The following is a 15,812-nucleotide window of genomic DNA, read 5'->3' as shown; positions in this document are numbered from 1 at the left end:
CTTCGATCTTTTTCTTCTGTTTAGACCTGAGGACCTGACGAGGAGAGAGAGAGAGAGGAAGGAAGGAAGGACAGGCCGAGAAGAAATCTCTCGGGTGTACATTGTTCTCTGTATCTTCGCTATGTGTAGACCGATGTATATGATGTATCGTGAGAAGAGAGGATTTTATCTATCTATCTATCTATCTTCTTTCTCACTCTTCCGACTCTTTCCTATTTTTCTGCACTCGACAAGAGTCAGTGGTCATCCTTCCTGGTATGTGAGGAGTTATCTTACTACTCCTGCTACCTCTATCTACCGTTCTCTTCATCCCGTCTCTCTTTCTATCTTACGCACATCAGAGTGACAGTGTCCGATTTATAGATAGGTATCAGATAGATCAAAGACGGATGTGCATTCATCTGTCTTAAATCTGTCTATTCTCCATTTGTCTTCTTGTCTATCGGAGCTTACCTCCGAGAATACACCTCCAATATCACGGTAAAAATATCCAGGATGACTGATGGCAGGATGTGTCTATCTATCAATCAGTCTATCTATCTATCTATCTGTCTAATGGTTGGTCTGCTTGCTTCCTGTCTAGCTAGCTAGCTAACCAGCTAGCTATGTGTGAAAGTCGATCCATCTATTGAGATCTGTTATGATTTATTTTTGAGGGGGAGGTTTCGGGTGGGTCGTGTATGGACGTGTGAATAGTGATGTCCCAGTGAATCTTAGGCTTCGTTCAAGTCACATCATCGACGTAAGAAGAAGATGATGAATCGAGGTCTTTTTTCTTTCTTTCTCCTTCTTATTCTCTTCTTTTCTTCTACAGCCTTTTCATTTTTTTTTTCATTCCTTCGTTCGATTAATGACAAGACGCATCATTTCTCTTCAGATGCTTCTTTTCTTCTCTTTCTCTCCTGGTCAACCCCAATGATACCTGACTGCCTCACGCTCTCCTATCCTAACTAGCTAGCTAGCTAGCTGTGTGTGTCTTTGCATTCATTGACTCCTAGGGATCGTAGCAGAAAAATAGGAAAGAAAGAAGTAGGCATATGTAGCTGCCTGGACTTTTCCACACATACATACATAGAGACATCTAGCTCACGGTGACCTTCCAGAGAGAAAGATAGACAAGATTATATATATATATATATATTTATGGCTGGCGATCTCTGCTTGTTTCCTAAGATAGAGGGCTCTCTTCTTACAGGTGGATTTTTGTGGCTGTCGGCCCCAGCAAAACAGAAAGAAAAGTGAACTTTCTCTTCTTCAAAAGACTGATTTAGATCTCCCTCGTCGCCTGTTGCAGGGATGGCTAGAATCGATTCACAAGAAAAGACCATCGAGACATAGACACCTAGCTAGCCAAGATCACAAGCACAAATCGATGAAAAGGAAAGAAAAAGAATGGATTAAAAGTGTAATGTGATCTTCTTCTTCACGCTGCGGCTCTTGCTTCATTCATTCTTTCTTCGTCTTTTCTAGTCGTCGCCATCGTAGCAGATCATCAAAAAACATTCCTTCTCTTTAGTTGCCTGGGCTCGCCTCTTCTTTGAAAAGATTAGGAATTCCTCTTGTCTGTCTTCTTTTCTTGGGTCATTCTACGTTCTCTTCTTTCATTTCCACATCTCTTCTGTCTCTTTTCTTCATCTTGAACAGATCTGAGATGCCGATCGAAAGCAAAAAATCGTGTCCCGTCGCTCAACGCTCTTTTTCATCCCCGAAAAGGAAAACTGGACAAGATAACCTGGGAAATGCCAGCAGTCGGCAAAAAGTGGACAGAATGAATGCATGGGTGGGTGGGTTGCGCAAGATTCTTTACGGCTGTGGAATGATGTTCCCTTCGGCATCTCGATTGATTAGTTTCTGGTCTTCGTGTCGAAGATATTCTTCGGAGCCTTCAAATCCGGAGAGATGTCTCTTCTGCAGACTTGATAAAGCCATGAGGGCCCATATTCCGAGAGGGAGAGCTGCCAGAAGATACCATTGATCTCTGATAAAGCTATTGGCTTCAGAGAAACTCCAGTTCTCGGTTCTTTGGGCCACATAGACATCCGCAGTGGTATGACGCTGAGTCCCATCGGGAGCTTCTTCGACCAAAGGTTGCTCGAGGAAATGTGTTTCGACCGCTTTAGGGGTCCCGACACGAAGAACGTTCCACCAGATTAGAATGGTGATTGCAACAGGAATGGAGAAGAAGGAAATGACGGTGGCTAGATTGATGAAACTCTTCCATACACCCACGACGCCGAGGAGACTTGTTAATCCCACAATGCCTAAGAGAACGCCTTGAATCAAGAGACAGATAGAAACCCCGGATGTGGAAGCAGTGTATAATCGATTGTTCCAATAGCCAGCACAATCTAACATCGAGATAAGTAAACAGAAGAAACTAAACAATAAGACACCTGTCGCTACTGACATGCCTATTCCCCATGTTCCTAACGATCGAATTTCGCTCTGTCTGCCTCCTGTCTTTCCGACACCATGAAGCGGAGCAGAAAACAGATAAGATGAGGAAGCAAAATCTTCTTCATCTCCTCCTTTTCGCCCTCCTGGATCAGATGAAGATGAGGATGATCCATCACGTTCTTCTCCATAGTACAAAGAACCTTTCTGTTGAGAAAGATACCGATAGTTGCGGCCTTCGAATCCTGATCCCCCTATAGATTGAACATTCGATAAAGAAGCAAAGATTCTCACCATAGGAATGGCAACAGCCAAAACAATCCACAGAGAAACTCGAACTCCGAGATACCAAATGATTACAAAGATGAAATTCACTATTCCATTGCCAAGAGCAGCCCAAGCAAGAAACGCCGTCAAGTCTGGAACTCGGAAAGTCACGGCTGCGACAGAAAGAATTCCAATGAGAATATCGAGGGATGCAGCAAGAAACAAGGAAATGATTCTTCCTTGAACTAGCGCTGAACCTCGGCTTAGCGTTCCTAAGGTATTAAGGCCGTAGACAGCCTCGGAGATCTCCACCGCTGAACAGACAAACAGCAAAACCGCATAAGCCAGTACGGCTCCGGCAAGGGATAAACAGTATCCTCGAGTTTTGTAGAAATCCGATGAAGATGAGTACGCCATCGTGAGCAAGCTAGACGACAAGGTGGTAGATCAAAGATCGAAGGTGTCCGAGAACAAACCAACCAGACAATCTTTCGGAAAGATGGTCTACTCGGAATTCAGAGATCCTTGATCTGCCGAGCTAGCTGTCACGGCGCTTGTTCGTTAGGCTGTTGTTTCTTCAGTCTCACAGCTGCTGTCGTTGCAAACGGAGGTGGACGTGAATGTGATGGCCAGAGGAGAGCCGTGCGGATGACTAGATAGACCGACGAACCAATGGACGAAAGATCAGCGAGCATTCGTTAGAACAGCACGACGAAGTGAAGTAACAACGGCGGGAGTAAAGGGATAGAATCAACCGGGATGTTTTCACCGGAGATTCTAAGAAAAAAACGAGGCGTAAGAAAGGAAAGTGAGCTGTTCTATCTTCATGCTTTCAGAGAGGAGAGATGTGGGAACTGAGAAATAGAAATCAGGTCAGGCGATCTCACGAGTTTAGCTGGCTTCTAAGTGTCTTCAGACCAATGATAGCTAGGCGGATGCTATGCTCGTAGACCCCCATCGACTTGCAACGTCTTCTTCAGCCAGGCCCGTCTTTTCTTTGTTTTTTGTGAAGTTAGCGACCTCTCAAGCAAACATACGAAACAAGAAAGGGAAGAATTCCTTTCACACAAGACACCCAAGACAGATAGACGTCACGTAGTTGTAGTTCTATGGACAGTTCTCTTGGCTTAACGAGATACCGATCTGCTAAACAGTATATCAAATACTCCGCAAGCTGGAGAGAGCTCGAAATAAAGATTGAAGGCGGAATATCTCTCGGTAAGATTCGCAAGAACTTCGCTTTCACAGGGTTGCTTCCTGCCCTTCGGTGAGCAGAGGCGTTCTCCTTTGTCCGGCAAACCTCTCTCGTCTGGTATCTCTCTTTCTTAGTGCGTCTATGTCGACATGTAAATCTCTATTGCCTATCGAGCTTTATTCTTGTTATGATAGATACCAACTTGCATATTCAAGTTAAGTTCTTTACCTAGGCGGAAGCTATGGATGACAGACGAGATCGTGAAAAGTGGAGAGGGGTTTCTTTCTCATCTGACTTTCTTTCTTCCTATAGCTTCTCGAAATCTCCAAGAGGAAAGAAACAAACATTCAAGATACACCGTTTCCTCTGGCGTCTCCAGCTAAATGTAGGCTTACCAGCACTTAGGTAACTATCTGTTGATCTCACATTTCCTTCTCACCCGTACACGCGACTTGAAGATTAAGACAACACATCTACAGCCGTGTACACATACAGGTGGACCTGTCTTGACCATGGTAGATGTATTATATATCTATGTAGTTTCAAGAGCATTGAACTAGCTGTATGTTATAGATGGTTTCTCAGCTACAGGAGGGGGAGGCAATTGGTCTACTTCTCTGCATCTTCTCTACCTCTTTCTTTTTGCCTCGTCGCCAGCCAGCAGAAGTCTTTTTCCTCATCTCTGTTGACTTGTTTGTCGCTTCTTCTCGCTTCATCATCTGTCTCATAAGCCAGAGGGTGTGAAGGTCACACACATGAACTATCGGGAATAGAGATAAGAACGAAGAAATTGCAATAGAAGAAGGAGGAGGATATCTAGACAAAAGAACACGTAGCAGAGTCAGCGGATCATAACCGGCGGAACGAGAGATTTCCGAATTTTTCTTTTCTCCGAAGACCTTCCGAGGCACCTCGCACTCCGTCAACTTTTGAGACCGTTTGAATAAGAGGGACACAAAAGCTAACAAGAACTCCGATGTTCTCTTCCTCTCCGACAAAATGGTCTAAAGAGAGAGAAAACAGACATTCAGTGACGAGACAGAGACAGAGAGACACTCCTTCTCATATTCGCCTCTCAGTCAGGATATCTCCCTGTGCGGTCTCTCTATTTCTAGACAAAAGATACAGACGAAGGTCCTGACCTGTGGCAGTGTACACTTATGGGATTACATACATCTCCGCAGACTGTAGGAAGAAGAAGACGACCTTGTTAAGGCAAACAATTGTCTCTGAGCAAAGAATAGAGGTATACCTCCTTCTTCTTCTTCTTCATCTTTTCATGACTCCTAGAGTGAGAAGGGTGGTGTCTTTGTGATCCGTAGACCAAACGCTTCTGCAGAGAGACAGAGAGAGAGAGGAGATGCGCAGAAGTTTGTAGAGTCTCTAAGGAAAGGCCTGTGGAGAAGGAGTCACAGTGAGAGACGTGCAGAGGGGAAGGGAGTAGAAGACAGATTCGTACAGAGAGAGCTTACTGTAGACAAGGGTGTGTAATACAGGGCGTGTGCAAGAGAGCTAAGACGGATCCCCATGTCTGTCAAGTAGGGAAAAGAAGCGCATCTATGTCTCTCCACAAGGCCTCCTCCTTGCTAGGTCTAAGAGCAGGCATATATATATGTATATCTTTATGGCCGCGCAGATATTGGTAGACAGACTTATAATGTGTGCATACGACGATTTGTTGTTTCGAGAAGGATTCTAATCTGGGTCTTCTTTTCAGAAGGTCGATGACGGCCTGTGGAGATCTTCATGTCCCTTCTTTCTCGTGCTTTCCCTCCACTCACATATCCACTCAGAAAGCTTGCACGCACGTGTGTGACGTTGTCTATGTGGATGTATTCTTCTTCTTTTCCTTGGTGTTTTCTCTCATGAGAAGGGTTTAGGTGAAATACAACAACGTTGTTCTCATACGTAAGAATAACGTTGTCGTATTCCACCTCTCTTGATTGACTTCTCACGTTGAATACTCCACATGCACAGCACCAACCAACGTATCTGTCACGTTGTGCGCAGATATGAAACACCCTCTATAGGACGCTATCTAGTCTACCTATCTATCTATGTTATCTGTCTATCTGTCGAATCTGACCTATCTATCTTTATCTATCTAGCTATCTATCTCTCTATGTATACAGAGAAAGAACTATGCCAAAGAAGCGAGAAAAGTGCATGCATCTGTAGATCTCTATTTCTAGCTATGTCTCTACATAACCAGCTATGGAAAGAGAAGAGAAGGCTTTGTTGGTCTCGTTGTACTGTTTCATAGAATAGTGGCAGGAGAGGAGGGAAATGTATGTGCGAAAGCCGCGAGTTTTATAGCGATAGTGTGTCTTGCTCTATTCTCAGGTGTATGTACAGACCCGTTTCCTTATTCTTTTTTCTCTTCTCTTCTTGTCTGTCGCCTTCAAAGTGCACCCCGCTCTCTCCCTTTGTCCTCATGCCCCTCATCACTCTTTCCTCCCTCTTTCTTTCTTTCTTTCTCGTTCATGCTCTATTCTGTTCAGAGGAAAGTCAGCAGTAGCAAAATTCATTCTTTTCTTCAGAATGAAGAGGTTCTCAGAAGAAAGAAGAAAAAGAAGAAGCAGAAAACTAAAATACCGATTCACAAGAAGCAAACATAACAGAACAAAACTGTATCTTTCTCTTTCTTGAGAATCGAGAGAGAGCCTATTCCTACAGACAGACAGATATAGATATATATATGAATATACAGGTATGTAGTTTGCGGATGAAGATAATACGTATCTCTGTACAGTTCATGTTAGAATGGTGTGAAGGCGATTGATTCGTAGGTTTCTTAACAAGAAGAAAAGAAAGACAACGGAGATGAAACAATGAAGAAGAAGAAGAAAAGTAAAGTCCTTTATGATCTAGAAAGAGAATAAAAGAATCTCCAAGAAAGGAATATCTTTCGTGTCGTGAAATACAGCATGAAAGATTCTTTATCAATTCTTCTCTTCCCTGTTTTGATCAAGAGAACACGACCAAGTCTTTTGATGTATATGTCACCTACATAGACATATGGACCTGGTGTCTCTCTCTGGCGAGAAAGAAGAGATTCGAGAGAGTTAGCTGATACACGTATATACAACAGCACCTTTCCCTGTTTGTCTTCGCAACGTCGATATTTATATTCTTTCTTTCTCTCTTTCTCTCTCTCTCTCTCGTGAAAAGGAAGCACAAGCCATCGTTTCTCCTCCTCTTCCTCCTCCTCCTTTTTCCTCCTCTTGCTTTCTCTTGTTGGCTTCAGCCTTTCCAGGTTACTTGACGATAGTGAGAATGACGGGAATTAAGACGATCATGATGATAACCAAAATACACACACTCAGCCAACACATGCGCTGAAGAAGACAAAACAAAAGACATGGGCTTCTTCGTTGTCGCCACTGGGTAGGATTGACTGATAGTGTAGAGGGGGCAAGGATAGACGCGATAAAGGTGACCATGAGACGCTGGGAAGACTAACACCCGACCAGGGCAGACAGAAAGATAAGAAAGAGGGAGACAGGTCCACGGCCAGGTCTATGTGCATGTATATGATGCCTGCCCTGCTTTCGATCCTTCGAAGCTAGAAACAACACGATACAGAGGTAACATTTCGGACAAGGCAGCGAGGGTGGACGAAAAGGAGAGACGAACGTGAGAGAGAAAAAAAAGAAACAAGAGGGAAGGAAGAGTTAACTCTATACATGTCCCGAGGAGGACCCAGAGAAAAGAACAAAAGACATTTTCTTTGGATTGTCGCCTTATTCTGGAAGACATGACTTGACAGCAAAATATCTGGTTGAAGAGTAAAAACAAAAAATCAGAACAAGCCTTTTTCCTCCTACAGCAATACTCTTGAAATAAACGCCTTCTGAAAGGCGGAGTCGAGGTGTATATACACCCGAAACCCAGGTGTACATACACCCGAAAGCCCGTGTCACTATAGATCATGCGAAACAAGTAGGGACAAATATGGCCACGAAATTTCCCTTCTCCTTACCTTCTTCGCACTTTTCTGATTTTTCCGCGCCTGCAGAAGTTCTTTCTCCGCTTGAGCTGTCAAAGAAAAACCCCCAAAACTCCCTCAACTCAACGGGTCCCGAAATCTCATCCGTGGTCAGGAAAAAGACGAGACGAAAGCATGCGATTCTTACTAAGCTCCATCACACTCCCATAGATGCATGCATGGTACACATGAGGGAAGAAATCCGAGAGCTCACGCCGATCCCGGAAGGCGACGAGAGGAAAGCAGCAGCGCCGTCCCTCACGTCTGATGGTAGTAAGGCAGACGGCGAAGTAAACATACTCGGACGCAGGTTCATACACGCTTCGAACAAATAGATACGCAGTATGAATAGGAATGTACGTATGGACGTATGAATATTGACGTATCTATGCTCGCATGTATGTACATATAGCACTTTATATACATTGAAACATATGCATACATACCTGTGTAATCTTTGGCCTGTATAACGTTGTATTGAATTTGATCAAGTAATTCTCCCTGCTGTTCAACTAGAAAGGCGAGCTCCATAAACATCTGATGGAGCTCTGCAACACCTATGAAGAGAAGCAAAAGACAGATTCCGAAGAAACTTCTTTTGCCTCCTCTTTCCTTTCTTCTTCTTTTTCTCCCTGCGCCCACGACCCTTTCTACAGATACACATCCTCTCGTATCTATTCTCTCCTGTCTTCTCTGCTACATGACTCTTTCCACGTCTAGAGACGGAGAGAGAGGGAAGAGAGGAACACGCCAGCAAACTACGGCAACAAGACAGAAACACGGAAGAAGGGGATCATGCTGCCGATCGGAAAGAAGAAGAAAAAAAAGGCAAGAGAAGCTCTTCTGTATAGAGGGAATTCAACATCGCGAGACAGAAAGAAAAGTTCCATAGTGAAAGACACTGCAAAGAGAAATCTAGTTCAATTCCCCCCCTGCCTTCACCTGAAAGGAAGCGCCGAAAACAAGAGAAACAGAAGAAGAGCGACAGGTGGCTCTCCTATCAAGGCGTCTTTCTCTATGTGTGAAGTAGAAAGGAGATTTCCATAGATATCTTCTACTAGGACACTTTCGCTGCATGCGAGGAAAACTGACGCAGGAGACAGAGAGGCGGACAGAGTGTAGGGAAGAGAGGTAAGAGAGAAGAAGAGAAGGGAAGAATTTTACTGACTCTGTTCAAGACGTAGAATATCTCTGTATTTATCCTGGAGGTCGGCTACGGCATTCCGTAAAGACTGGTGTGTCTGAAAGAGGAGAAAGAGAATTGAAGAGAGAGAAGTAAGTACAAGAGAGAATAAGCCGACCAAACTCCTCGATGCCGACTCGAGTAGGACAGCCCTTGAGCTAACTACAGGAAGGGGACCACGACTAAGAAGGAAGGAGTAGGAGGAGAAGAGAAACGAGAAAGAAAGTCAGAGCGAACCCCCAAGGGAAGAAAGACCTCGAGTCGATCCTTGTAGAGAATGAAAAGACAAACCCCCAAAAGATTTCTGATAGAATGAGCTATCATTCCTGCTGCAGATATACGTTTTTGACTTCGGAGGCGTACATACACTTCTACGACACATACACACATATACACTACGGTGGAAGTAGCTCCATACACACTTATACATGAAACATTTCTACACCCATACATAGAGATATACACGTACATCTATCCATGGATACACATCGCGCTATATACAAATCTAGAGAGGGAGACAAAGAGGTACATGCTCCGTGCATGAAGAAGAAGTGCAGAAGCCGTTTGAGAGGAAAGCAGATATTTGACATTTCCAGCTAAATACATTTCTCGATATCTCAGAATTCTCACAGAGTCTCTACCATCTGTCTTTTCTTGTCTGTCCTCATACCCCAGTTACTTTCATCTTCACAGCCATGGCAGCTGAGAGATCTCCGGACTCGACCAATTCCTCGATCTCCTCTCCCGACGCTTCAGGATAGACTGCGCCGCATTAACGAGACGAAAAAGAAAAGAAAAAACTAAGAAGTAGAGGTGCATGCTGAGCTAGGCAGATAGATAGATAGATAGATGGAGAGCAGCTAGACTTGACATAGACTCTAAGAGAAGTAGACGTAGAAGAAGAAGAAAGTGTTTCATTGGTAGGTCTTGATGTATCGCTTCCTTCACCCCGTCCCTTTCAGAAGGCTCATCGCCTTCCAGAACGTGTGGAAAGGGGAGACAGGGGGCAGTGGCGGGCTACCTGAGCTAGATACCGTTCTGACTCTCGAATGTACACATTAATAAAGAGATGCAAAGCAGATAGATACATAGACAGATAAACTGGAAACGAATAGATAGATAGATTTAAGAGAAATAGGTGGATGGGGGGACAAAGATAGATGCTAAAGGTAGATTCCAAATAGGTAGGTAAGTTGCTATAGTTCACTACGAACACAGTGATCTCATGCATCTCCATACACTGTGCGAAACTACGAAGAAGATTCCTCTTTTGACGATCCTTTTTCTTCTTCTTCGTCTTGTCCCTCCTAAGAGAATGATCCAAGTGTATGTACACCAGACCCCCAAGAGAAGTACGAAGTGACATCGCAATGATCTTATAGAATAAAACACGAGAGAGAGACAAAGCATAAAGAACGAAGACAAGTTGGTCATTTCCAATACGCCTCTTTCAAAGGTATATCCATCCGATCCTAAGAGCCCGATGATTTGAAGAGAAGTTCTCTCCCGCGAAGCTGACCTACCTATTTGAACTTGTCTACATACACGCTTTTTGATTACCGTCTTATATTCGGTTTCCGCTTGTTGACACTCCACTGTGATTTGCTGGAGCTGTCTGGAAAGAATTTGGTGCATATTAAAGCGAATTCTTCCTTCGCTGATCTTCTCTGGGTATTGCCGAACGAAGAGGTCGTTACTTTCCTTGATAGCCTTTAAGGCGTCCTTCGTCTTTCTTATCATTACCATAGTCGCGTCTAAAAGCTTATTCAAATAGTGAGATACATCTGTTGGAAGAAAAAGAAAGAAAGAGAGAAAGAGAGAAAAAAGCAGCAATACGAAGGCAAAGGGGGATATGAGAGGAGAGATGGAAGTCTCTCTTCAAGTGTCTATACACTCTTCGAGTTAGAAGAAGCAACTGTAAAGACGAGACTTGTCTCTCTCTTTGTTGGTGAAGTTCAGATGTGTTGGAGAGAAAAAGAAAGAAAGAGAGACCTAGGTCTTTGCACAAAGGTAGTAATGAAGGAAAATACAGATTTCTTCTTTCCTTCTCCGCTATACCTAGAGAAGAGAGAGTGTCGATAGAGAACGCAGAGGAAGGTGACTTCTATCTAGAAACATGTCACCTCACGGCTATATGAATAATACGGAAATCTCTCTCTCTCTACATATAGATATATATATACATATAGAGATATATATACATATAGATATATATGTAGAGAGAGAGAGATTTCCGTGTTCTATATGTATATATATACATATATATATATATATATGTGAGCACCTAGGCATAATCGGGATAGGTGCATGCAGCTCGCGCTGTGTTATTGTAAAGTTGGAGTGGATCTAGATTCATGTGGAAAGAGAGGCAGAGAGAGAGCGGCTCTCTGCGCATGAGGAGATAGAGTAGTCGAGAGATGAAAGAGTAGAAAGGAAGAAGAGAAAGACCTTCGCTCATAAAGGATAAAACTATCGGACTTTCGCTTTCTTTTCCATGTATCTTTCTCCATGGTAGAGATCTTACCTCTTTCTTCGTCAGGATTAGTTGCACTTAAGACTTCTTGCTTGAGACTTTTCATCTTCTCGAGATTTTTGCCTATCTCTTGGATCGCTTTCTTCAATACCTGAATCTGGCGAAAATATTCAGACATGAAATCCCCTGGGCCTCCTCCTTGTTCTCCTTCATCTACTACACCCCCTGTTTCCAGATCTCTTTCGTCACTTCCCCCTGCGCCACGCTTTTTGCGATCATTCTTGAGAAAGGAACCGTCTTCCTCTTCCTCTTCTTCATCTTCATCCATATCTCCTCCTCTGAAAGAAGATTTCGACGATTTTCTTAGACTTGCCTTGTCTTTCATTCTTGTACTTCTTCTCGTTGTCACTTTCTCTCCTCCTCGGCCTCTTCCTCTCGCTCCCCTCTTTCCTTCTTCTCCTCCCCCCCCTCCCTTTGCTAAGAGAGGAAGCGCATGCATCTGCGCCGCGAGCTGTGAATTTTGACGGCGAACCGTCGCACGTAGATCGTTGAAGAGGTCCTGCATTCTGCCTGTCTCTGTTAACAGGGAGAGAAGGGGAGAAAGAAGAAGCAAGAGTAGGAGAAAGACAAGCTTAAGAAAAGAGAAAGTTCGAAAGGAAATGAAGAAGCAGGAGAAGAGGAAGAAGTAGGGGAGAAGGAGAACGGTCGAAGTCGAAGAACTTCATAATTTGGAGAGGACCGGAGACACCAAACAGAGAAAGGAAGAAAAGAGACGAATCAAGCGGCTTTTACTTACGGTCAAGAAGAGAGACAAAGACTGAATTAGATGAGGAATGCGATGAGAAGCTGAGACTTCTCACTGGAGAAAAGAAGAAGTGGGGGAAAGAAGGAGGGGGAGGAGGAGAAGAAGAAGGATATGAAACAGAAGCTAACATGAGGTCTTTCAAATGCCATGTGAAAAGGTTCAAGAAAGAAGAGAAAGAAGATGAATGTCTCTGTCTCCACCCCCCCTTAATCTCTCTCTGGCTCCTAGGTTGACGGAAAGCAAAGAAGAAGCGCGATGAAGATGTAAAAAGAAAAGATACACGGAGAGATACAGTTGTCTGGTGAAAGGTAGAAAATGACGAAGGATAGATTCCTTCTTTCCTTCTCCGCTGGACGTAGAGAAGGGAGAGTGTCGAGACAAGGAGAGCAGAAAACAAATCTGTAAAGGAAAGAAACGTACGAAAGAAGAGAGGAAAGGAGGACGAGACAGATGCGAGGGAGAAGGACTGAAAACGAGGAGAAAAGACAAGAAAACTTGTGTCTTGCTTACGTCGACACTCCACCCCCAACTATCTAGCTTTCTCCTTTCCTTCCTTCCTCTTCTTTCTTTTTCGCTTGCCCTTCTTTCTTTCTGCCATTTAAGCAAACGATGGAGACTTCGTAGACGTCAAGAGTTTTTCCCAGTCACAGGCCTCCCGCTCGGACGCTTCTTCCTTCTCGCCTCTCGTAAGCAGAGCCTCATCTTTCCAGAGAGATCGGAAGACGGAGAAGACTACAGATACCGGAAGGATGTTTGAAGGCAAAAGAGAAAGCTTCCCCTCTGTCGAAGTTCGAGGGAGAGGAAGAGTCTCGAGAGTATCTCGAGTGGATCTTGAAGTAGATTTACTCGGAAGATAGAAGTAGAGTGAAGAGAAACGAGTGCATGCACATGCGACGGAGGTTGTGGATTGTCTTGTGAGCTCTGGGGCTGTACAGAGGAAAAGACACTGAGAAAGAGAGAAGGAGAAGTGACTGACGAAAGATTTTCTATCTCTTCCGCAGAGACACCTAGTCATCCGAGACGGCTCACGTGTGACTAATGGATAAAGAAGAAGAGAGAATAAAACGGAGAGACCGAAGAAGGCGTCACTTCTTCCTTTCACACATGTGGAGAAACAGCGAAGAGGTAGAGGTACTTCATTTTCCTCCCTATTCACTCTTTTTGCTCGGTGTCGTTGGTACGACCACACGCAGTCCTTCAGAAGCAGAAGCGCGAAAGGTTTCCAGCGTCCTTTTGGCGTGCTTGCTGACAGTTTTCTTCCCTACATATCTGTGGATGAAGCAAGGGGGCGTGCTTTTTCGACCTGAGAGACTAAGCAGGTAGTACATAGATCTCCTGAGTCTCGGCCATTCTTTGCGTCAAGGTGCCTTGAACCTTGCGTCTGTTGTCTGTCTTAACGAAGGACTTTGTTTCTTTGTACGTCATGTAGAAAGATAAGATTGTCTTTTCCTCGGCTCTCACGGTGTGAACAGGTGGGAGGGCTATCATAGAATCTTTGTGCTCCCGTTACTCGAAGATCCTTCAGTTTCTTTCCATTCATCTCCATCAAATGTACTGTAGGCAGCCTACTTGACACCACGAGAATCAAGTGCCCCAGTACCAGGACAGCAGTTTTATAGCTCCCTCGTGAGTTGTATAGAGATGGACGGTATGCATATGTATAGATGGACCGAGATTGGTGGAGTAAGAAGTTCTTGAAGAATGAAAGAAGAGAATCCAAGCAAAGATCCGAGAAAGCTTACAGCCACTTCTGGTATGTCTTGCCATGTAGACAGCATTGTCACCCATTCCTAGCTCAAGTATAATGCCGGCACAACAGTGAATCTATCTCCTCATGCTAGATTTCAGCGTTTCTGTCCGAGATCAGAGCGCCTACAATGTAGGAGGAACACGAGACTGTTGTATGCCAATGCGTGAGAAGATTCAGGCCAGCTGAGTTTATCCTACGGATCACGCCTGCACGGAGAAGCTCGCGGGAAGAGTTTGTTTCCACAACTGCTTCAAGGAGACGACTGCAGCACGAGTCTGTGGCTTGCCCCGGAGTGCCAGTGTTACGAAGTCTCGGGCATCTCTTCCATGGCTACACAATGCGTTCTTCGGAGCCTCTCTCTATCAGATTGCGTCCGACTGCATCATATGCATGATGTTCAATGGACCATTGAAGTCCCTGTCAGTTTGGCGTGTAGTTTGATGACTTGTGCTGAGGAAGATCAAATATAGAAGACGCAAGGGGGGAGAGTTGTCTACCCCCATGTCAGTGAGAGGTATGCAACTCCGATGTGGCGGAAGCAACCTCTTCATTGTGTTGCGCGGCTTCAGCAGTTCGACGCCATCAAAACCGCAGGACGTGCATGAATCTCTCGTAAGCCTCATGGGGCCCAAGACAGCAACACTTCAAACTTACATATATGCACCATAGATCATAATACTACGGAGTCCTGTCGTATTACACACTAAGCCAAGACAGCATATGACGTTCAGTTCCACTCACACTGACGCGTGTCCACCACCCTGCCCCCTGATCTGATCTGAAGTCATCCGGGTTACAAAGGCACAAACTGAGACAGGGAAGAAATGAGCTTTTCAAATAGAATTATCAAGTTCGTTTTCTTCCTGTGCCATCCGTCACCGAAATGCTCCACAACTGTGTGAAGGGAATCTTAGGACAGAGATGTTCCCAAACGATCAGGGGATAAAAATCCGCACTAGCGAACACGGAAGTGCGGAATAAGAGAGCGTCTTCTTCAACCTGTAAGACGTGCATGCACTGTGCTACCGGAAGGAGCAACCGGGTGTCACCACCGGTCAGAGATAGAACGTTAAGCACGCTACCACGGACAAAAGAGAACCAACAGACACAATACTAACCACGTATGTGTCTTGTCGCCTCAGATCAAATCAACTAGCTCATCCGCAGCACTTTTTACTCCTCTAATACATCTGAGCTGTACGAAGACGAGAAATCCCGCTGTGGCTGGCACTGTGCAGATATGATCGCCACTCCCAATTTCGGACTTGGAAGACAGTCCCATTGTGACACTGACATATCAGAACCATTTGTGAACACCGTTTCGGGTGGTACAGATGCCATGCTCTCTCTACCCCAGCGCAGCTCGCGCCAGTGACGACTACACGTTGTTCCTGTCTTTTGCCTTCTGTCGCTGTTAGCTGCGGTGGGCTGCACAAAAAAAGAGCGATGGATCCTTCGTCGGACGTCCCTTCTTTTCTTCAGTCATCCAGAGGACGATTCCCCGTTGCAACAACCAGGGAGACGGCGGGCGTAAAGAAACTCGTTACGTCCAGGCTCGTCAAGAGCACAGAGCGACGCAAGGAGGCCCGTAGGACCACAGTCTCTTGTGGACCGCCTCTTCCCCCCCAAAAAAGCTGCTCGATGATCTCCAGCAGCACATCATGGTGCGTGCGGAGTTCAGACACCGGAGTAAGAACTGCGGGCAGTCGTCTCGTGTAACTCCCCGGCCTGTTTCTCTTCCTGGGCTCTGAGTCTTT

At 44.9% G+C, this 15,812-nt stretch overlaps 2 protein-coding genes across 2 annotated transcripts in view; both read right to left on the bottom strand.

The window, feature by feature from the left end:
- Positions 1-4,134, bottom strand: part of CSUI_004203 (uncharacterized protein) — a 4,295-nt gene extending 161 nt beyond the window's left edge. Inside the window, exons 1-2 of the mRNA XM_068064396.1 lie at positions 1,645-4,134; positions 1-905 (exon numbers count right to left, since the gene is read on the bottom strand). The exon at positions 1-905 is cut by the window's left edge and continues 161 nt beyond it. Of these exons, the coding sequence (XP_067923630.1) occupies positions 1,804-3,078 (1,275 nt within the window). The 5' untranslated portion in view covers positions 3,079-4,134 and the 3' untranslated portion in view covers positions 1-905; positions 1,645-1,803. The remainder of the gene's footprint in view (positions 906-1,644) is intronic.
- A 2,644-nt stretch (positions 4,135-6,778) lies between these two features.
- Positions 6,779-13,148, bottom strand: CSUI_004202 (syntaxin protein). The gene is made up of 7 exons (XM_068064395.1): positions 11,552-13,148; positions 10,551-10,811; positions 9,698-9,789; positions 9,013-9,085; positions 8,291-8,401; positions 7,839-7,894; positions 6,779-7,194 (listed from the first exon to the last, which is right to left on the bottom strand). Exons 1-7 carry the CDS (start codon positions 12,063-12,065, stop codon positions 7,114-7,116), a joined length of 1,188 nt encoding a protein of 395 aa, XP_067923629.1. The 5' UTR covers positions 12,066-13,148; the 3' UTR covers positions 6,779-7,113.
- Positions 13,149-15,812: the final 2,664 nt, after the last annotated feature.

This window comes from Cystoisospora suis (assembly GCF_002600585.1).
Source record: "Cystoisospora suis strain Wien I chromosome Unknown contig_1935, whole genome shotgun sequence".
Classification (NCBI taxonomy): domain Eukaryota; phylum Apicomplexa; class Conoidasida; order Eucoccidiorida; family Sarcocystidae; genus Cystoisospora; species Cystoisospora suis.
The sequence above is the reverse complement of the archived record's forward strand: the minus strand, read 5'-3'. Positions and strand labels throughout refer to the sequence as shown.

Excerpts from the sequence above, each read along its gene's own strand:
- CSUI_004202 (XM_068064395.1), bottom strand. The coding sequence starts at position 12,065 with ATGCAGGACCTCTTCAACGATCTACGTGCGACGGTTCGCCGTCAAAAT. Across the intron at positions 8,402-9,012 it reads TATTCTACGTCTTGAACAGA|GTGTTGCAGAGCTCCATCAG; the intron begins GTCAGTAAAATT and ends TTCTCTTCATAG. Across the intron at positions 7,195-7,838 it reads ATCAGAAAAGTGCGAAGAAG|CGCATGTGTTGGCTGAGTGT; the intron begins GTAAGGAGAAGG and ends TGTCTTCTTCAG.